This window comes from Macrotis lagotis, chromosome X (genome assembly GCF_037893015.1).
Source record: "Macrotis lagotis isolate mMagLag1 chromosome X, bilby.v1.9.chrom.fasta, whole genome shotgun sequence".
Classification (NCBI taxonomy): domain Eukaryota; kingdom Metazoa; phylum Chordata; class Mammalia; order Peramelemorphia; family Peramelidae; genus Macrotis; species Macrotis lagotis.
Window position 1 is genome coordinate 151,704,772 of NC_133666.1, and position 23,186 is coordinate 151,727,957.

The window sequence follows — 23,186 nt, forward strand, 5'->3', positions numbered from 1 at the left end:
AGGGAAGGAAGAAAAGTTGGAACTCAAAATTTTATAGAAAGCATATGTTAAAAATTGTCTTTAAATATCATTGGGGAAAAAAGCAAGGAGTTTTAAGATAGGGGATTAATGATACTTTAGTCAGTAAGACAATTGCAAGGTTTCTCTTTTACTAAAGAACACACTCTTAAAAAAGGATAAGCACATTCCGGCTGGAATAAAGTAATTGATATGGAACTCAATGTTTCACTTCAATTGGAAAAAGGAATGTCAATTCCATGGATAAGACTAGTGTTACAAGTTTGGATGGTATGGAGCACTTTTTCTTTTGTTGGGGCATTTTTTTACTTCATCCTGAGTAATAAATTAATATCTATTTCACATACAATGAGAAACCATTAGTTATAAGAGGAACCATTTAAATGGGGAAGATTTTGTGTCATTCATGCTTCTCATTCATTGAATTCAATATATTACAATTGGCCTAGACTATTCTAGTTTTTAGTATTTGGGGTTCAATTAAGACTTTTTCTTTTATTGGCCAGAAGGATTTCCTTCTGTAGAACATTTACTCAAAGAAAGGCCCCTTTCTTGGGCAAAGACAACCTAATAGAACCTTATGGATTTTATGCATTGATGATAATAGTCAAGTTATAGGAAATCCAATAGATACCCTGAATAACAGCAGATTTTTCTGTCTTTATGTGCAATGTTTTTCATTTTTAAGGAAATATTCTTTCATAAGAATGTTCTGGCCTAGATTTCCAGAAAAGCAAGATCCTGGACTTCCATTTATTTACAATGAGGCTAACGCAACATTAGGACATTTGAGACCTACCCTAGATGTCAAAACCCAGGCTTTAAGAATAATGTTGAAAATCTTTCAAGAAGATTCCCTATGTAATCTGCTGGAATCAAGAAATTGCTTCCATTCCTTAAAAAATTCCCTGTTGAAGGACTTTTAGCTATTATCCTTATAGTTTGGTACATATTCCTTGTGGCTTAACTCAATTCCATGGACTGTGGTCATTACAATAAAAGCAAGGAGATTTAGGTTTGATGTTCATGAAACTTTACCTAATAGAACTATCACAAGTCTAACTGTTTTTATTAAGGGGCACATTCAGCCAGGAAGAAAGTGATTGACATGAAACTTAATCATTTCATTTCAATTGAAATAAGGAAGTTAAACCCATGGCTAAAAACTACTGCTACAAGGAAGGATGGTATTGCACACTCATTTTTTGGAGGACTTTTTCAATATGCCCTGATTAATAAATGAATATCTTTTGTGAATAGATATTTTTGAATTACCGCATGCCCAAAATATCATAAAAGATACCCATGTGGATCTCATGTGGGATAGTCTACATTCATGTCACACAAAAAGAAAGCTTATCCTTTCTTGGACTTACATCCTACTGGCTGATTCTGACTATGTAAAGACTGCTGATTTCAGCAGAAGTATTATGGTATGATAGAAACAAATTGCCCTGGCAGTCAGAAGACTGGTTTTGGATTCAGCTATTAAACCTTGGACAAGTCACTTTGTCTCCCTGGATCTTAAAATTCATGGAAGGTAACAGCTTGAACTGAGCATTCTCCCAATGTCTTTCCAAAGTTTTAGCTTTTATGTGTATACATATATATACATATATATTATAAATTATACTTTGTGTGTTCTATATATTATATACTATCTTATATAAACACACTATGTATATTTGAATAGGTATTTAAGTACTTTCAGAATGCTGTCACTTGGTAAAAAGCAGGACTCTCAAGAAGATTGCTTTTGATAAATATTTATAATATGGCTTTGTTTTTGAACTTGCTACAAAAGCTTATTATTACTTATGACAGTCAAGTAAACTCAAATTATGTTCATTCATGTATATGAAAAGCAATATCCTATAGGAGCATAGAGAAACACTTGAACTGCTCTTAAGTTTTAGTCTGGAAAATTGTAAGGAATGCTGGAAACCTCCTCCCTCTCTTTTTCGAATATCCCTCTAAATTCCCTCATTTTATTTCACCTTAAAGCAAGAAAGCAACTCAGCCTCTAAACCAACACCCTCCAGATATACAAAAAGTTCAGGTCCTAAATGAGCTTTTAAAATATTTTGTCCTTTCTCTTTCACTCTAGTGGGAAGAGGTTCTTTAAACTTGTCTTCACAGACTTTTTCCCCCGGTCTCAGTCCCTCAATAAACAGGCTTTTGGAAGGATCTATTTCCCCCGACCCAGACCAGCTACAACCTTTTGAAGATGCCCAACTGACTGGCTTAGGTTTCCCAATGGTGTTACAAACAACTATCCCCAAGGAAGAACAGATGCTAGAAAATCTGTCCTGTGACTTGGCTACTGGACTGATGCCCCCATCTTTAATAAAAGACAGCAGCTGTGCGGGCATCCAGACTGGGTGTGGTGTTTGCAGCAATAAGGGTGGGGATAAACGGGGGGGTGGGGGAGGAGAAAGAAAAGGGAGGTATGTGTTGTCGAGAAGTTGGGGGAGGAGAGCTGACGCTTCCTCTCTCTGGTGACGCCGCTTGAGCTGCTTTCTGCTTTTGCAGCTGCCATCCGCCACCCTCACGCCCCCACCCCAATCGGATTATCCAGTTTGCAAGGAGCCGCCTGATTCTTGGGGCCCGAGCAGCAGGAGCTGTGGCAGATCCCAAGGGGGAAAAGGAAGGTGCTGGAATCAGCGGAGCTCGAAAGAGCCTGAGACCACTGGGGTCTGCGCCATGTCGGCAGCTATGAGGGAGAGGTTCGATGAGTTTCTGCGCCAGAAGAACTGCATGACCGACCTTCTGGCGAAGATCGAAAGCAAGACTGGGGTGAACCGATCCTTCATAGCGCTTGGTGGGTCCTTCTCTGCGGAGAGCTGTTCCTCCACTTGGAATTGCTCTTATGCTTCTGGCTAATTATTTAAAAATACTAATTCAAAGGCCTCTCCCTGGCCAGCTCAGCACCTGCTGCTAAAGTGTGAGCCGCTGTGCCATTTGGGAAGGGTCTACAGGAGGGAACAGGAGGCCTGGGGCGAGCACGGGGTGTGCTTTGCCCAGGGCCGAGCAGGGGCAGAGGAGCGGTGCCAGCTGCTGTGTTCCAGGGGCTTGCTGGTGCCTGCTGACATTGAGAAATAGCCTCTAGTTCAGAGCCAGGAGCCGACTAACAGAAGCCCTTGCTCTGGGGCTGCTACAACCCCGGCCCGCGCCCTTCCGCCTTTCCTAGTTGGGCCTGGGCTGCGTGTGGTTCTGGGGAGCTGAGTGGGTGAGTCACTGGTGGGGCCCTGAGGCTCGGGTAAAACCACGACCAAGCGCTCCCCAGCTCTCAGCTTTCCGCCTGGGGGGATGCGTGACTGGAGGGGAAAAGGGTGTAGTAGGAAGGAGGGCTTGGGGGAAGGGCTAAAACATTGGAGGGGTGGTTTCCTGGAGGAGAAAATTGGAAAGCGCTGGGGTGCTGACGTGTCAGACTTTTCCTCTGCCCTGGCTGCCATGTATCACTTTATGTTTGCAGGTTTGGCGCTCCCCCAGACCCCGCAACTTCTCCCTTTCTTCCCAGCCTGAGGTGGGGGCTGGAGTATACTGGAGAGCCTGTCTAGACTCCACCCCTTAAATCTCACTGAACTGAGGTTCTGAGCCAATCACTTACTCTGTTTACTTTTCTTTCTCCTCTTAAACCTTGAAGAAAATTCCTAGAACTCAGTATTTAGCTTCTTGGGGATGCTGGTGTGAGGAAAATAAGAGGGAACAGTAAGCCCCCAGAAATCCTTAGCCGTGACATTTTTTCCATTTGGTTTCTCTTCTGCAGGTATCATCGGCTTGGTGGCTTTGTACCTCGTATTTGGCTACGGAGCCTCTCTTCTCTGCAACCTGATAGGATTTGGCTATCCGGCCTATATCTCGTAAGTGGCTCCACCTTGTGCTGTCCTAGCTCCGCCCCAGCTCTGAGGGCTTTGTGAAAGAGTGGCCATCACTTGCTAGGGATCTGTACCCCTTCAACTGAATTGGGGTTTATGGGTAGAATTCCTCCTTTTCGAGTCTCTTGGTCAGCAAAAAATTCTCCTCACATTGTGATAGTAATAGAAGCACTTTGAAGGTATGGAATGGAACCCTGCTCATCTTTGTTTTCTCATTTTCCTTTTCTACTTTTTCCTCACAACAATGATGGGACTATGCCTTAATTTTACAGGTAGAGAAACTAAAGATACATAATATTGATAGACAGAGAGACATATAGATGATGGACGGCCGAAGGGACAGGCAGACAGACATACTTTAGTAACATCTAACATTTTATATTGTGAGACCAGAATTGAAACTTGGGTTTCCTGATTTCTAATAGTGCCTTCCATTAGATTTGACTGACAGATTATGGAGTTCCTTCTTAGGAGGTAGGGAAGCAGAGTAGCCCTCTACTTTGACAGCCTTTTAAATTTTCACTAGTAGAGAGATCTGAGACAGTAGAGGAAGCTCCCATAGTTATTTTAGTGTAGTTTATCTTTGGTCTCAATTTTCTCCTCTGAAAAAGGAGAGTCCCTTCCAACTCAAGATGTATGATCCTATAATATGAGTATTTTGGTATATATGGGAACCTAGTCACACTTTATAACCCTATACAATAAAATCACCTTTTATTAATTCAGAGCTAAGAATCATTGAAGGTCTTCTTTGAACTATGAAAGTAGTTTATATATTAATAGGGTAGGTTAAGAGGATATTAAAAATTAAAATATTGTGGTTAAATACTTTGAAAAATACCTTAATAGCAAACTTTATACAGATATTATATCTGTATATGATTTTTATACAAATAGCATATCTACTGATTACAAATAATTTTATTAAAAATAGATCATGAAGTTACTTTTTGCTGCCTTTTTAAACCTAGGTTGTGTTCATATACATATGAACACAACCTAGGTTTAAAATACATATATACATATATATATATAAACATGTAATAAACTGCAACTATCTAGAAAATCTAGACAATATTCTATATTTATATGACTTACCATTAATTCATTTGAGAATGACTTCCTTTTACTTTCAAGTTGACGGTACAACCTTTCCCAAAAGAACAAAAAAGACTTCATAAACTTTAGGAATTATATCCTTACAGTATCTCATAAATGTGAAGGATAGTAACTAAAGACACAGATAAGTTAAAGAACTTGCCCACATTGTACATTGTGTCACTGTTGAAGCTGGAAATAGAACTAAAAATATTATGACATTTAGATTAGAGTTACATTAGACTACTAGAAGTCTACTAACTAACTTGGAACTAAAAACAGCCTGTGCTTTGATTTAAGTATTCAAACAGGGAGAGTAATTGTGTTAATAGTAACTGTTAATTAAGTCAGTCGAGGCTTCTGGCTCTTTATGGATACCTGCATCTCTGAACCTGAAAGTAGAATTGAGCTCTGAGAATCAACTGTGGGATATTGCATCATATATGAAATTTGAGACATTAATTTACTAGGATGACAGCAACCTCCAGCTTTTTTTTTGTGATTCCTCCTATAGTAATAATCCATTGAATTCTGGATAATAAAATAGATTTGGATTTCTAATCAATGAGAAGATGCTGGAATATCAGCCCCCAATAAAACACTTGAACAATCTGAAATATGCAGATAACTGTGATTCATTATAGCTTAGGAAAACTTTGAATATCTTTGTAGGTGATTAGACATCTGATAATGTCATATAACATTTCTTCCCTGCAGACAAACTTTTGCTTGTTTATACTACTTTCTCCTTATCAGAAAAGCAATGTGGAAACAGTACTGATCTTAGGACTAGTTTTGTGGCTATGAGCAAATCACTTAACTTCTCCAGGACTCACTTTCCTTATTTGAAAAATGAGGATGATAAAAGTTATAGTGCCTTCTTCATGGGAATGTTGTAAAGAGCAAATGTACTTTGCAAACCTAGAGCACTATAAAAGTTTTAGTTATATTTTTATTTCTCAATCTTTTTTCCTTCTTTTCTTCTTCATGCATGTACATGCTGAATTCCCCATAAATAAATGACTTTGTTTAAGTAAGATCCCTTAAGAAAAATATACAATAGGTTGAAACTGAATAAATTTAAAATCCATACTTAGGATTTATACAAATTAGATTGGGGGAGAGGAATATGATCTACATTTGTACCAATGTGAATACATTACTTTTTAACTGGAAGAAAATTAAAGAAAGGAAATAATCTTAGTTTTTTAAAGTTTAAAAGTTGGCTTTTAAAGTTCTAACTATTGCCTGGCTTGACCATTAATCCAGGACTTTTTTATGGAAGGAAATTAGCATTTATATAGCATTGGCTATTGCTAGGCATTTTACAAATATTTCATTTGATCCTCACAACAACACTATCAGATAGGTACCATTACTTTCCCAATTTTTAACAGAAACAGAGGCAAACAGAAGTTAAGTAATTTTCCCAGAGACACACAGCTAATAAGAGTCTAGGGTCAAACTTGAAATCAGGTCTTCCTGAGACTTAGGAATCAATATACTGTAGTTACATAGCTACCTCAAAAAAACTCTATATATCATTTAAAATAAATGAAAGAATTAGAAATATACTTGCTACTAATATCACTGTGTTTATTGAAAGTGTTCAGTACCAACTTGTATGAAAAGTGGTCTACTTCACTTAAATTTGTATTCATTTTTTAAAAACTGATAGTATGAATTTACAAGTTATTTGGGACTAAATATATTATGGAAATATTTTATGATCATGATGATGAAAATCTGAAAAAAAAGCATTTGGGGGTGTTAAAAATGTAAACAGCAAAAACTGCGCTCTTTTTCCTTGGCAACTACTAGATTATGAATATAGGATAGCCTGCATATCTACGGGATGCCAGCAAACTTCTCAGCCTGATCCAGACTATCTGGCACCCGTCTTGATTTCCAAGGACACACAAGGATTCTAGTTTGGGATACAAACAGCAAATTATATCAGCTGTGGGGAGGCACTTGGTCTTGGACACATTCAGGGCCTCCTGCATGTTTTGAATTAAAAAGAAGTTCAGGGAACCCATTAATAGTCCTTTAACAGTATCCAGAACTTTATACTATGTTGGATTTTTTTTAATGAACTTTGAATTTTGGATTCCAGTTATTAATAATTGGAACTGTTAAGGATTGGTAAGGAGTTCGCTGAATTTGTCTAGGTGAATTGTCATATTTTATGAAACACTGAACCCAGAGCATGAAGCCCACAATATGGGTGGGGTAATATGTGGTTTGAATCCCAAACTAGATACCCCGTATGTCTTTGGAAGACAAGACAGCCAAGACAATCTTCACTAGGCTTCTGCAACTGGACCCCTGTAGATAAGGAGACCATCATATCTTCATGGACCTAAGTGAGAAGAATGTGACTTTTGGATTTGTTGTTGCCTTTCTCCTCTTCTTTGGGTGGAGTTTTGTCTTTTTCTCACTTTACCTCACCATTTCCCTTCCATACCATACCCCTTAAGATAGAGTTTTGTGTTTCCTCATCCATCCTTTGTCTTGCTTTCATAAATATATAAACTTCTATATGAATTATGAATTCTTTGAGTTCCACATGCATGTTCATTTCTCTTGTAATAAAACTAGTTTTCACAAGGGTTTTATGAAATTTTGATTGCCATTACCACAACACATTCCTGAGACTGTCTCCATGATTACTTTTCTACTAATTCACACCAAGAAAACTAAGATAAATCAGTTGCATGGTTGATGTTGCATTAGTGTGAGACCTGTAGCAAGCAATCTGTTAAATAAGGTTGATAATATTCTTGAGTGCTTTCCTGAAATTCTAGAAGTTATCTAACTTCCTATGGAATTTACTATTGAATAGAGCTGTACTACATCTGATCTTAATAGAATTTAAATATAAAGCAGTTGAAATAAGAGTGAATCATTGTGTACAATGAATAAGAGAATAAAATAAGAATTTCTTTGGTGGCAGGAACTTTTTCCCCTTTCCAAAATTTTTTGTAACCTTATTTCTTTTAAATTATATTTTTCAAAATAAGCATAACAATGAACAATCAACACAAATATTTCAATATGTAGATTACAAGAAATAGGATTGTTTAAGAAACTATGAACTTATGTTGGTTTTAAAATGATGATGATGATGATGATGATGATGATGATGATGATGATGATGATGATGTCTGTCCTTCATTCTCAAAGAAAACCATGATATCAGGGAACTAATGCAATGGCAAGCATGCAGATTGGATTTGAGTGATGGGGTGCTGTGTTAAGCCATCAGACTCACTTTCTCCTCCTGAATCATCTAAGTGTAGTGAATGACCAGATATGAATCAGGACAACTGGAGACAGCCCTGAATGTGAGGCAGTCAGGGTTATAAGTGACTTGCCCAAAGTAACACAGCTAATAAGTGTCTGAGGTGGGATTTGAATTCAGCTCCTCCTGACTTCAGGGCTGGTGGCTCTATTCACTTCACCATCTAGCTGCCCTGCTCTATTGGATTTGAGTAAGGGAATGTTGTGCTGAGTCAACAACCTTAATTTCTTCTTCAGAGTCATCTGGGTTCAGTGACTAGATATAAATCAGGATGATTGGAGATGGCTCTGGATGGCACTTAAAGATGGCTATTGAAAAGTTAAAGCCTAATCTCCCTATCTTTCTTAAAGTCTTCCAATTAACTAAGGGAATCACACAGCTGGTAAGTGTCAAGTATCCGAGACTAGAATCGAACTCCCCTCCTGACTCTGAGGCCAATGCCTAGCTGCTGATTATAATGTGTGTTTGTGTGTGTGTGTGTGTGTGTGTGTGTGTGTGTGTGTGTGTATAGATATATATGTGTGTGTATAGATATATATGTGTGTGTATGCATATACATGTAATTTACTTGTCAAAGGCTTTTTTACACTTATTCAGATAATAATGTGGTTTTGGATGTTTTTATTTTTAATGATTATGTTTAATTTCCCCCCCTAATATTGAACCAACATTTCATCCTTATTATAAATCCAATTTGGTCATAATGGATGATTTTTTGAATGAATTACTATAGATAGATAGGATTTTGTTTAAAATTTTAGAATCTTTATTCCCAAGGATATTGATTTACATTTTCCCTGTGCTTTGTCCTTCTCTAGTTTAAATACTAGGTCTAATTTGCAATATAAAATTAGAATAATAGAATGATTTCTTTCTCATTTTTTGAGAAAAATTTGTGTCATGTTGATACTAATGTTTTTAAAAGTTTAAAAGAATTGTCCTACAAATCTATTAGGATCAGGAGATTTTTTCTTTGGTACATTCTTTACATCTAATTCTATTTTTTTGTTTTCTATTTTGGTAGCATATGACTATGAATCATTTTATTTCTTCTGACTGTTGTGATTTCACTTTGTTAATTTGTTTTTTTGTTGATTTGGGGTTTTTTGCCCTTTTGAAAAAATCAGATTGGCTAAAAGTTTATTATTTTTATTAGTCTTTTCAATGAACTAGATTTTATTTTTATTATTTCTTTAGTTTTCTGGTATCTAGTTATTTCTTTAGCTTTTAATGTCTTCTCTTTTATATTTATTTTAGGCTTCTTTATTTGTTGATTTTATAATTTAAAAAAAAATCCAGGGGGTGGATAGGTGGCACAGTGGATAGAGCACTGGCCCTGGAGTCAGGAGTACCTGAGTTCAAATCTGGCCTCAGACACTTAATAATTAACCTAGCTGTGTGTGGCCTTGGGCAAGCCATTTAACCCCATTTGCCTTGCAAAAAAAAAAAATCCACATTCAGTTTATCAATTCTTTCTTTTTCTATTTCATAACGTATGTTTTTAGGGATATAAATTTTCCACCAAATATTTGTCTAGTTTAATTCAGAAATTTTGTTAAGTATTAGGGTTATATTTTCCTCCTTTTTTCCTTCAATATTATTTAACTCCAAAATTAATATTTCCTCCTCTCTCTTTGTAAACACAGTATTTTGTCTCCAGTTATTTTTGTTAATCTATTTTTGAAGTAACCCTATTCCCCCAGACTCTCTTCCCCTCACCCCTAAGCTCCAGTCTCCCTCCTGTTTGTTTTTCATTTCCCTAGTTTGGAATTTTGTTTATCTTAATAATTATTTTTTCCTTCTAACTAGTTATCTAATTCTTACACCCTATTTTTCCCCTTCTGATAAGTATTTAAGTAAAATACTTTTTCTCTTCTTTCCTTCAATGTGTTTTATTTTAAATTTTAAATTTAATTTTCTGTACCTTTTTTCTAAAAACTATTTTCCTTTTTTCTTTTACTTTACTAGTTTTAAAAAGTATACATTATAGAAGGTAGAATTTGAACTCAGGTTCTCCTACTTAAGTACCGTACCAGATTCACTATGTCATACTACCACTATAGATCTTTCCTAAGTTAGATTGATCATAGATATTTGTGAATTCACACACAAGTAGCAAGATTCCTTAAGTTCACAATAATTAAAGACAGTCACTGATTATGGTGAAAAGAATACTGGAAACTGAATTAGGATTTGAATTTTGGCTTTCTTATGAAAATGAAAATGGGACAATAAAGGAAGTATCTTAGGTTAGGACAATAAAGAAAATGATCTAGAAAAGTCTAATTACCATACTTCCCTTTCTTTCTTTCTTACCTCCAAAAAAAATTATTTTTATAAAAGAATAATTAATTGCAGAGTTTTCATGAGTAACCATGACTACTATATAGTAATTTAGCTAGTTTTTAAAATATTTCTTTCATGTGAATACTACTTAATGCTATAAGAAAATGCTATCTTGATTGAAAATATTTCATATTCAAAGCAAAAGGCAGCATTTTAAAAATTTCACAATTATAGATTTTAAGTGCATCTATTTTCCTTCCTTCTCTTTTTCTTTCCTCTCTTCTTTCTTCATATCCTTATTTCCTTCCTTCAGCCCCGTCTTCCTCCCTTCTTTTTACAAAAAATGAATGTCATCATGGGACTTTTTGCAGAATTTTTCTAAAATAATAAAGTGTTAAAGAGTGAAACAACTGGGGCAGCTAGGTGGGGCAGTGAATAGAGCACTGGCTCTGGAGTCAAGAGTAGCTGGGTTCAAATTCGGCCTCAGACATTTAATAATTACCTAGCTGTGTGGCCTTGGGCAATCCTCTTAACCCCATTGTCTTTAAAATTAAAAATAAAAAAGAGTGAAACTACTGCTATCCCCAAATGCATCATCATTTCCTTTGTATTGTGATCTACATAACAACCAGAAGAACTCACAGAAAACTTCTTTTTCATGCTTCCAAATTCATTAGATACCATGTGGCAAATTGTGAAAGTAGCATTTAGGTTTATAGGGATATCATTAGTTTCTTTCCCTGTAGGGAAATTAAATGATGGTATCTGGAAATGTTTTCTTTTATGTTTAAAACTTAATGAATGTTTAAAACTTAATGAAACCCTAAAGAGTAAAGGACCTAGTCTTCTGGGAAAAAAGTAATTAATTATCCTAAGGCAATTGTCTTTTTTTAAAAAATACATTTCTGTAACCTTTGCATTGGAGATTTAGATGGATTTTATGATAGACCTTTTCCTAAATCACTCTTTTAAAAAAAATCACAAATTCTTATTTTCATTAGATGCTCAAGGGCCAATTCAAAGAGGAAAGACCTTGGGCTGTTGATTGATTTTATAATTTTGTACTTCAAAAAATACATAAAACTTATTTATATAATTTACAACTATTTATTAAACATGAAGATATTGATACTAAATGTGATTTTTGTTCAATGATTTTATATATAGATATATGTGTGTCAGACATGTGATAAATTAATATACAGTTTTCCAGGTAGAAATAGCACTAGATTTGGAATCAAGTCCAGATTCTGATAGTTAGAAGTTTGCGTGAGTGTGAGTAAATCATTTGCCCTTTTTGAAAACTAATCTCATTATATGTAAAATGAGATAATACTCTGCCACAAGGTTGTTATTGGTGTTCTATTAATTATAAAGAACTATATAAATAAAGAACATTAAAAGTAGAAAAAGAAGATTGTATAGAAAATTATAACTCATGTATGACTTGTGTTTTAAAAGATAAAAATAAAAGAATTTTTTTTTAACTCAAGGAAAAGATCAGAAGAAAAGCCTGATGGAAACATGCAGGACAGCTTTGAAAGCTATAGGTTAAGTTTATTGTATAATGTAAAATAAGACTAAGCTATACATAATAGAGATCTGCATTTTCTTTTTCTATTCTAATATTTATATGAAAATGCCTACTTTATTTGGTGTCTTGAGTTCCAAGTAAAAATAAAATTTTTAAAAACTATTTAAATGTAAACTAGCAGAAATAATTTATATCATAAATTTTCTTGACTACCATATATATTCTTTTGTTACTGACAACTCAACAAAACAAAACTATGCTTACCTACTGTGAAAGCACATCAATGAAGCTATTTATGTGGGAAATTTTCATTGTAGATAGCATTGAAAATTGAAGACTATCTAAAAGAATAAATTGATTGCATTATTTTCACTCAGTGTGATGGTCTCTAAAGTGTTACCAGCTGACTGAAATAATTACATATCTTAAAAACTCAGAATGGTAAGGTAGAACTAGCACAGCCTATGAAGTAAGAACTGGTTCAGATTTTGTCTCTGAACTATATGACTTTAAGAAAGCTTCTTCATCTTTCTAGACCTTAATTTCTTCATATGTATAATGATGGAGTCCCTTTCAGTTCTAAATCCTAATATCCTATTTTAGCAAAGAAAATAAGATCTGGGGTCATTCACACTTATAATCACCTCCAGTTTGCTCTTTGGCTCATTCCTCTGTTTAATCCTTTTATCCTATTTAACTATTAATTAATATTTTAATAACTTATTAATCAGTAAGCTTACGTACCCCTACTCCATTTCATCAAATATTATTACTAAACTAGAGGTTTCCTTTCTAAAAGGTATAAATAAAAAACAAATCCATTTTAAAATTTGTTATTTAAATTTTAGTTATTGACCATACAATTAGCAATGAAATAAGTAATATAAACAATAATATAGATAATAATTTATAAGATTCCAATTGTGAGAGCAATTACATTCAGTCATCTCAAATCCTTCCCCCCCAAAAAATAGATTACTTAGTCTTCATTTGTTTACTCAGGATACCAAATAAATCTCAGGATAACACATTGTCTTTAACCTGTTTCAAAATAAAGGTTATAGGAGTTTCATAAGGAAAGAGAAATTATCTTCCTCTTTCTCTTTTCTCTCTAAATTTATATTTGACAGATAAACAGTATCTTTAGTTTCTCTCAAGGTACTCTCTTTTCAGATTCTCTCCTTATAATGCTCTCATTATAATATTTCTTCATAAGTTTATAATTCTAACAAGGAAGGTTTCTCCTCAAGTAAGTTTTTTCTCTGTCTTCTCTAGACTCCTCAAAAATCCTCATGAATCAGAATCAAAACCATACACATTCTCCCTGACTCCATAGGGTAAAATACCTCATAGAATGACAGTAAGATTGCAACTTGTTTCTGTGTTCTCAAAGAACATAATAACAGTTTCTCAAGACTGTCTTGAGACTGTTCAAATAGGGGCACTACTGTGGTTTTAGAAAATTGTTGAAATAAATAATTTTTAGATAAGCCCAAGATTGTTCATAGACAAGACCTCTCTGCATCATGTTGATCTGTATCCTTAAATTTGTCCTTTCCCTAATTTCTCTATTTTTCTTCATGGCACCCTTTCATGAGTCACTCAGACTCATGACCCTCCCTCTTTCTCTCTTCTAGACAGCCAGTCAATTGCCCAGGCTGGTTTGGGTTTGTTTTGTTTTTAATCTCTACAAATCTGGTCTTTCCTCTCAATTCCCATTGTTATCTCCCATGTTCAGACTATATTTCTTTTCACTTAGACTATTGTGTGAACTTTGGTATTGGGCAATGTCTGGTTTAGACCAATCTAGTGATTGAGTTTTACAATTGGAACGAAATGAGACACTTGTAGACAAGTAAAGAAGAGGTAATTTTTACTAAATCATGAATATTCAACAAAGATACACTGGCTACCCTGCTTCACCTCCATATGTCTGTTCTGTAAGTTATATAGGATCAGAAGGGTGTGGTGACTCACAGGATATTTGACAAGTTTTGAAGAGCACTGAATTCATGTGAGCTGCACTTTTTCTGCTCTGAGCAACTAGAAATCCATGTAATTGGCTGAAACTTTAGCCCTCTGCACCAAGTAGTCTCAGTGACAGCTTCCCCGTTATTTTTTTTTTTTTGTAAAACAGTGGGGTTAAGTGACTTACCCAAAGTCACACAGCTGGGTAATTATTATGTGTTTGAGACCGAATTTGAACTGAGGCCCTCTTGACTCCAAGGTCAGTGTTCTATCCACTGAGCCATCCAGCTGCCCCTTCCCCATTATTTTTTAGGGAAAATTAGCCCACAGCCATACATCCTGGAGAGTGAAGTCAAGTGAATCTTAGGAAGCATTGCTAGCAATAAGGCAAATGGAAGGACAGAATTTCAGCTTAACTATTTATAATTATATAAGATACTGTTACTAAAGTGTTGCCCATAATACAGTACCAACTTTGGAAAACTCAATAGTGCTCCCTGGATTGGAAAATGCCAGTTTACATCCAAATTCTAAAGAAGGGCAATGCCAAAAAATATTCAAACTATCCAACGATTGCATGCATTTCACAACCAAGGTTGTGCTTTAAGATTCTGCAAGCTTTATTTAAAAATAATAACAACTTTTTCCAGAATTTCCCAGACTAATTTTATGAATTTGGTATATTTTTTAATTTTTTTTCAAAATTTGCTTATAATATTTATCATTATCTGCAGGCAACCTGTAATGAACACTTTTATGGTGATTTTCCTCCAAATGAGATTTTGTTATATGAGAATTTGATGCAACTTTTTAACTGTAAAGTTGAATTTATTTTATATTTCAGTTTAGTTATTTAATATTTTATTTCTACCCAATTTATGAAAAAATAATTTTAACATTTTTTTTTAAATTTTGGGTTCAAAATCCTCTCCTTTACTCTCCCCTCATTGAGAAGGCAAGCAATTTGATAAAGGTTATGCAAGGACAGTCATTTGTCATATTGTAAAAGAAAAGACAAAAAAATCCAAGAAAAACAAAGAAAAATAGTCTTTGATCTACATTTCAGACTCCATCAGTTCTTTTCTGAAGTTGGAAAGCATTTTTGAATGCTTTGAAAGCATTTTGAAATTGTTTCAGATCATTTTATTCCTGAGAATAGCTGTCATTCACAGTTGATCATCATATAATTTTGTTTTTACTATGCACAATATACAACGTTCTCCTGGTTTGCTCTTTGCATCAATTCATTTAAATTTCTCTAGGCTTTTCTGAGAGCACCCTTCTTAGCATATCTTATAGCAGAATAGCAGTCCATCACAATATAAACGTGTTCAGTTATTCACAATTGATAGATATCCTCTCAATTTCCACTTCTTTATCATCATTTAGAGTTGGTGTAAATATTTTTGTACATATAATTACTTTCCCTTTTCTTTTCTTAATTTCTTTGTAATATAGAGCAAGTAATGGTTTTGCTTGATCAAAAGGTTTGCATGACTTTAAAACCCTTTGGGCATGGTTCCAAAATGCTCTACAGAATGGCTGAATCAGTATACAACAGTGTACAATTTCACCAACATTAGTTGTAGTGCATCAGTGTCTCAATTTTCCCACATTCAACATTTGTCATTTTCCTTTCTGTTTTATTAGTCAATTTGATAGGTATGGTAGCTCAGAGTCATTTTAATTTGTATTTGTTTAATCAATAGTGATTTTGAGCATTTTTCATCTAAATATAGCTTTGATTAGTGTGAAAACTTCCTGTTCATATCCTTTGATCATTTATCAATTGAATAATGATTTATTTTTTTATAAATTTGGCTCAGTTCTCTATATATGTGAAAAATAAAGTCTTTAACAAATTTTCTATAAAAATTTTTTTCAGTTATGATTATTGTGTATTTCCCTCCATCTTATTTTCCTCTATTTATCCTTTTCAGTCTCTCCTTTCATGCTCTCCATCCTCAAGTGTTTACTTCCATCTTTTGTCTACTTCATTATGCTTTCCTTTCTATTGCAAGTACTCTTTTTCCTGCCCTGGAAATATGAACAGGGTCTTCATTTCCCTAGGGCCACAAGTACTCCTCCTTACCTGAGAACTGCCACCCAGATCTGCATATGAGCAATGCAACAGATCCTGCTCCTGGTGACAGTAAAGGGACCCCTGGACTCTCCTGACCAGATGTACAGTCTCTTTACTGTCTGGAAAGGGGCTGAGAGTTCTGTAAGTAGTCACTGCCACTGCTGATTCAGTTGCTCCCAAGACCTGCTCCAGGGTCTATGCTGTCATGGCCTGAACTGGATTGTACTCCACTCTTACCCTGCTGGGACAGCTCTTTTGTTAGACTTTCTAAGTTGTCTTGGACTAGAAAATATTGGGGGGGCGGGGTTCTGCCACTCTAGAATTTGTTTCAAGGCATTATTTTAAAGTTATTTGGAGGGGAGGCTAGGTGGCGTAGTGGATAAAGCACTGGCCCTGGAGTCAGGAGTACCAGGGTTCAAATCCTGTCTCAGACACTTAATAATTTCCTAGCTGTGTGGCCTTGGGCAAGCCACTTAACCCTGTTTGCCTTTCAAAAACCTAAAGAAAAAAATTACTTGGAAGGGAATTTGGGAGAGCTCAGATGAGTCCCTAACTTTTCTATGCCATCTGCATAATAATAATAATAATAATGTTTGTCCTTCATTCTCTAAGAAGACCATACTGGTTTTCAAAGAGTTAGAGGAGCTAGAGATCAAATTGCCAACATTCACTGGTTTCTGGAGAAATCAAGGGAATTCCATAAATCATCTACTTTTGCTCTGTTGAATATACTAACACCTTTGACTGTGTGGATCACAACAAAATGTGGCAAGTCCTCAGAGAGATGGGAGTACCAGTTTATCTTGTCTTTTCTCCTGAAGCTGTATGCAGGCCAAGATGTACTACTTAGAAACAAACATGGAACAATAGATTGTTTCAAGATTGAGAAAGAGTATGATAAGCCTAGTGTTGTCACTTTATTTATTTAATATTTATGTAGCATATATCATGCAGAATACCAACCTGGATGAATCAAGAGCCAGAAAAAAGTTTGCTATGAGAACGATCAACGACTTCAGATGTGCAGATGATACCACTCCATTGGCAGAAAGTGAAGAATTAAAATGCCTCTTGATGGGAGTGAAAGAGGATAGTTTAAAAGCTGGCTTGAATATTATCATTAATAAAACAGACAAACTAAGATTGCAGTATTTGGTTTCATCACTTCCTGGAAAATTGAGGGAGAATGATTGGAAGCAATGTTAGATTTTATATTATAGGACTCAAAGATCAATGCAGACAGTGACTGCAGCCATGAAATCAAAAGATGCTTGCTCCTTGGAAGGAAAGCTATGGCAAATCTGGACAGCATACTAAAAAGCAGAGACAACACCTTGCTGACAAAGCTCTGTGTAACCAAAGCTATAGCTTTTACAGTATATATTGTATGACTGGCAGAGTTGGACCCTAAGGAAAGCTGAGTGCTGTAGAATTGACTCTTTCAAATTATTCTGGAGAAGATGTATGAGTCCCTTGGAGATCAAGGAGGTCAAATCAGTCAATATTTAAGGAAATTAACTTTGACTCTTCATTAGAAGGACAAATTCTAAAGCTATTGTGGTCAAAATATTTAAGCTTTAGCTTTAGAATTGAAGGCAAAAAGATAAGGGGACAGCAGAGGATGAGATGGGCAGATAGTATCATGGAGGCAGTAAACATGAGCTTAGATAAACTTTCATAGATAGGAGAAGACAGAAGTAGCTGGCATACTATGGTTATGACTGAATGACTGATCAACAAATATGACTGGCTCTTAGAAGTTAGCCTATTTCCACTCAGCTTCCTAACTGAACTTCTTCTCTCTAGTCTATCCTCTCTTCAACCCATTTTCTATTGTTTAAATCATATTTCAAATGAACTTTAGCTCAAATCCTGCTTTAGATACTGCATATTTTTAAGAGATAAATAAACATGTTTTTAAGTAAAAGATGTCAGATGATAGATGAAGAATCTTTCTTTAGTCCATAACTGTCACTTTTCTCTGCTGAGTAAGGATTGGGGAAGAGGTTGTGTCAAACTCCACTAAATTGTTTTCATCCTTTAGATAACCATCTTTGCTCCTGACTGGATGTACTGTATCTTATTAGTCTAATATCTTTAATGACATTGCCTGGGGGAGGGGCGGGAAGGGATTGTTGTTGAGGATAGACCTCTTCCCTACATTACTGCCCTCTAATAACAGGCAAAGGATTCTGCTTCCACCATTGGCTTCTATATGCAGGATTATCAACTGCTCAATGGCTTGTTAGTTTTATATAAATACCCATGGAGTATGACTGATTCTCTCAGCCAATTACTCTGCTTACTTCTTGACCTACTTGAAGAAGAGTTAAAAATTGATAAAGCTTACAGGGTATATAGATAGATAGACACCCTTTCTTATAATGTGTGATTACTTTCAGAGGTGGAAAATAGACATCTTGTTTTCACCAGTAAGCCTCATTATTCATGAATATATCAACTGTGATTACATCATTGGAGATAAAGGAGGTGTTGGTCTGGAATCCCTTCCTCCTTTTTTTTTAACATGTAAAATGGTGATAATAATGGTGCATCTATCTATGAGGTAAAACTTACTATATACATTATATATGTGTGTGTGTGTGTGAAGTTTATGAAATAATATATATAAAGTCCTTTTATGCTTTAAATGCTCAAATGGATCTTTCATCTATTTGATTTGAATGTTACTTCCAATGATGCATATTGCAATTATCAGTGTCTTCCTGTTCTGTATAACTACTATTCACATTTTCTGATGCATTGACTACAGGAGGCCTACCCAATGTGCTAAATTTATTATTTACTTAATCTGTCATTTGTAAAGCTACTACTGGAGCTGAGGGTCACATCCTTCTCTTTCATCATCTGACCAGATCATCTTTTTTTTAGACCGGATTTGAACCCAGGTACTCCTGACTCCAGGGTCGGTGCGCTATCCACTATGCCACCTAGCTGCCCACCCCATCTTTTTTTTTACAATACATTTCTTTGATAATAATATTTTCTCTGATTCTTTTTCATTGTTACTTATTTTTCATGTGTTTGCACTGTTCACATACATTATGTGCCTCTCCATCTCTCTCTGAGTTCTCTCCCATTTTTAATTCTTTTGAGAATTATGTGTTTCATTACTCGGATTTACAACACCATTTGTGGAATAATGGTATTAAAAAGATGAGACTTTATTTCATGGAGAAGTTTGAAGTCATTAAAAGAGCTTCACAGTTCCCCAAAGGCAACTCAGCCTAACCCTTTCTTCCTATTCAATTTAGGGCCCTATTTTAGTTTCTTTCAAATATTATACTGATGGACAAGTACTTAAAGTTATACATTGAATTGCATGTCATAGTCTGGACCAAAGACATTCTTCATCCACTTGATTTTCTTGTGTGGACAATTAAGTGGTTATAGGTTTATGTTGGTCTAGTCCTCTGAGCCACACATTGCCTTTGTCATCCTCACATCCTCTCTATCTCTTCTCCTTACAATGCCATAGTCTATTAAATGCCAGTGTTTGCTGTGAGTGTGCATCCAGGAAATTTTATTTCATTTAGGTAAATGAAAGGTAGTGTTGGTGATGAGAGGATCATAAGACTCACAGTGTTCAGTAGTGACTATTGCTGTTGTTTTCTGACTTTATCCTTCCTAAAGACTCACTGTTATATGTTAGTCTGTGCCTTCTCTGATATTAAAGTCACCCAGAATTACAAACTTGGCACACTGATGATGCTGTCTCCAGGTCTTCATAAAATTTATTTGTCCTAATCATGATAGTAGCACATGCATCGATGATGCAGTATGGCATTTACCTACAAGTGGCAATTGCATTGTCATAAAAGTTTGATAACAAAACCTATGCCAGCTTCATGGCACTCCCCATCACTGTGGCCACTCCAGAAAAATGTGTATTCAGTTCCAACTTTGGTAAGCTGGCCTTCATTTGCCAGTTTTGTTTCACTCAGGTCTGCTATTTGGATTGTGATAACTACTTAATTCTCTTGTAACAAGAGCTATTTGTTTTTCAGGTCTACTGGATTTTATGTTGTCCATAAGTGTGTGCACATACTATGTACCAATAGAATCATCTTCACAACAGTTTTTGTACCTTTTTTGTGTTTTGACCATGGAGACAATTTTTGGTGAACCTTTTTGTAGTCCCTTCCTCGTGTCAGGAGATAAGCAGTGTAATCCTTTAAAAAGACAGCTCTCACACCATTAGGGCTGCCAAATCCCACTGCTACCTCAGTCCAGTCCAGTCCAGTCCAGAAGGTGATCCTATGGTTTGGACAATAGTCTACTGTGCAGAATTGCAACAATAGTTTGCAGTGTATCTGTACCTGCTGCTTCCTTATTTGTCTGTCCCCACAAGACCATGGAATAAAAATCATAAAATAGTAAGGATGACATGCACATATAAATTGGAATTAAGTGAGGCAGAATTGTGGGAAGTCACTGGTCTCACTCACTTCTAGAGTCATCTGAGTCATTAAGACAACTGGTGATAGTTCAGGATAAAGTAGATGACCTTGGCATCTTTGATGTCTAACCAAATTCTAAATTCTCCATTACACCTTCCTCTGATGTTTTTATGGGTCTAGTCTAACAAATTGTTCATATATAGCTATTCCACCTGAGAAGTCTTCACATACACAAGATAGGAACCCCACTAACTCATTTGATGGGTTAAGCTCACACAGTTATATTCAACTTGGAGTAGCCCATCTGCCAAAATCGTTTACAAGGTGCTGTTGCTACACATGCCACAGCTTCTAAGAGTCACAAGTGGAAGTTGGCAGAATCAGGTAGACATCAAAGCTAGAAAACAGTTCTGAAAAGGGCTCTACCTTCACATCAGAGGTACTAGTCTTCCCTGAACAACTGTGCACTCCAGTAGGTAGGCAAATATTATGTAGCTGAAATCCCCAATCACAGATGAAATTCCTGTGGTCTAGAGGCAAAGCAAGACAATATTCCATTAACCCTCTTGATTACATCAGTGTGTGTGTGTATATATGGCAAGAATCTTGTTATTTGCACATATGTAACATACCTGTTTCAGTGACCATTTAGGGCTGGGAAAGCCTTACTGAGCTATTACATCTAACTGGGTGAAGATTAATGTGGTGACTCTCCAAACAAGGAAGATGCAATTAGAATTAAATAAACATCATGACATTAGTATACCCACTTTGTCATCATATTTTTCAAGGACACTGCTAAAATTGCATTGCTTTTTTCTATACAAAGTTAGTACTAGAAACTCAACATTAGCATGGCATGTGATTTGACTTTATTTTTCTTATTATAGTCATGAATTTGCACTGATCTAACCACCAATTTTTCTCCCAGGCTCCTCATATGACTAGCAGCCATAACAGTTAAAGATTGTCTAGTTATGGAAAAGAGAAAAGAACTAACTGTCATAGGCAAGAATTGAATGTGAAACCTTGGTCTTCTTGACTGACTTTACTGCTGCTTTTAGGGAATGATGTGAGTAATGACCAATGACAAGTAGGAAATCTAGACTGAGGAAAATATTAAAATGTCAGAAAGATGTTAAAAGAAAGGAAATAGCATTATTTCTGGACCAAATTCCAGGTTCTCTTTTCTTTCTTTCTTTCTTTTTTTTTTGCAAGGCAAAGGGGTTAAGTGACTTGCCCAAGGTCACACAGCTAGGTAATTATTAAGTGTCTGAGGCCTAATTTGAACTCAGGTCCTCCTGACTCCAGGGCCAGTGCTCTATTCACTGTGCCACCTAGCTGCCCTACCCCCCCCACCAGGTCCACTTTTGATACTAACTTTTAGCCTAGTCATTGAGAGTTGTTTGTTTTTTGTTGATCTTGTAAGATGACATCTCAGTGAAATCAGTAAGAAAAGGATTCATTTTATAGACGGTAAATATGAGACAATTAATATTGTAGAAAGAGCACCAATTCTGGAATCAGGATTTGACTCCCACCTTGGGCACTTACTATGTAACCTTGGACAAGCAACTTAATCTCCCTTGACCTCAGGTTTAATATTTTTTAAAATGAGAGGGCTAGATGGGACATTGTTTAGTGTTCCTTCCAGTTCTTGAATCATGATCCTATGATCCATAAAGTGAGGAATAGCTTTATGACTTTTTTCCTTTTTTATTACAGGAAAGCACCAAGAAACTTTAAATAAAGTTAATGTTTCATTGCTCTCTTTTTTAGATAAATTTTCAGGTTAGAGGGGCATAGGTATTATAACCCTATAGTACAAATTTTCCAGCACTATGTAATTAAAATAACAAAAATAATTGTGCTTTTAATGAGACCATGAAATCCTGCTTGGAAATAAGGCCACCTTTAATAAGGCCTCATTGACACCATCATGACTAAATGACTAAGAAGTGAGAAAACAACCCTTATGAGTTTTGGTGAGAGTTTTAGTGAAGTAAATACTTTTTAGTTCTCTATTTCATAACTAAATTCAGTCACACAAATAATATAGGGCTATGTCAAGAAAATGGGGAATGCAAAACCAAAATCCTTTATAAAAACTATTCAGTAACTACAATAATTTTCCCATAAATACATGTAAACATTTTACATTGAACTGCTTTTTCAGAGATTATTGACAGATTGTACTAACTTATTTATAAAATTTCTGATAAGTATGGGGTTCAAGCTATGTTGAAAATGTAATAAATTCATCCAGTCACCTATTGTGTATTTCCTTTCAGAATCAAAGCTATTGAGAGTCCCAACAAAGATGATGATACACAATGGTTGACCTATTGGGTGGTATATGGTGTTTTCAGTATAGCTGAATTCTTCTCTGACCTCTTCCTGTCATGGTTCCCTTTCTACTACATGCTGAAGGTATGTTGTTTTTTTACTTCTTTGCTCAATATTCACCCTAATTAGGTATTTATCTTGATTTGCTGTCCTAAAATAAAACATTGAACACTCTGCAGCAATAAGATATACCTGCTTACTTATCTAAGAAATAATTTTGGCTTGCAAATCTCTTTGTAAATTCTTATAA

At 35.4% G+C, this 23,186-nt stretch overlaps 1 protein-coding gene across 1 annotated transcript in view; it reads left to right on the forward strand.

The window, feature by feature from the left end:
* Positions 1–2,482: 2,482 nt before the first annotated feature.
* Positions 2,483–23,186, forward strand: part of REEP5 (receptor accessory protein 5) — a 40,627-nt gene continuing 19,923 nt past the window's right edge. Inside the window, exons 1-3 of the mRNA XM_074205322.1 lie at positions 2,483–2,839; positions 3,788–3,881; positions 22,882–23,020. Of these exons, the coding sequence (XP_074061423.1) occupies positions 2,722–2,839; positions 3,788–3,881; positions 22,882–23,020 (351 nt within the window). The 5' untranslated portion in view covers positions 2,483–2,721. The remainder of the gene's footprint in view (positions 2,840–3,787; positions 3,882–22,881; positions 23,021–23,186) is intronic.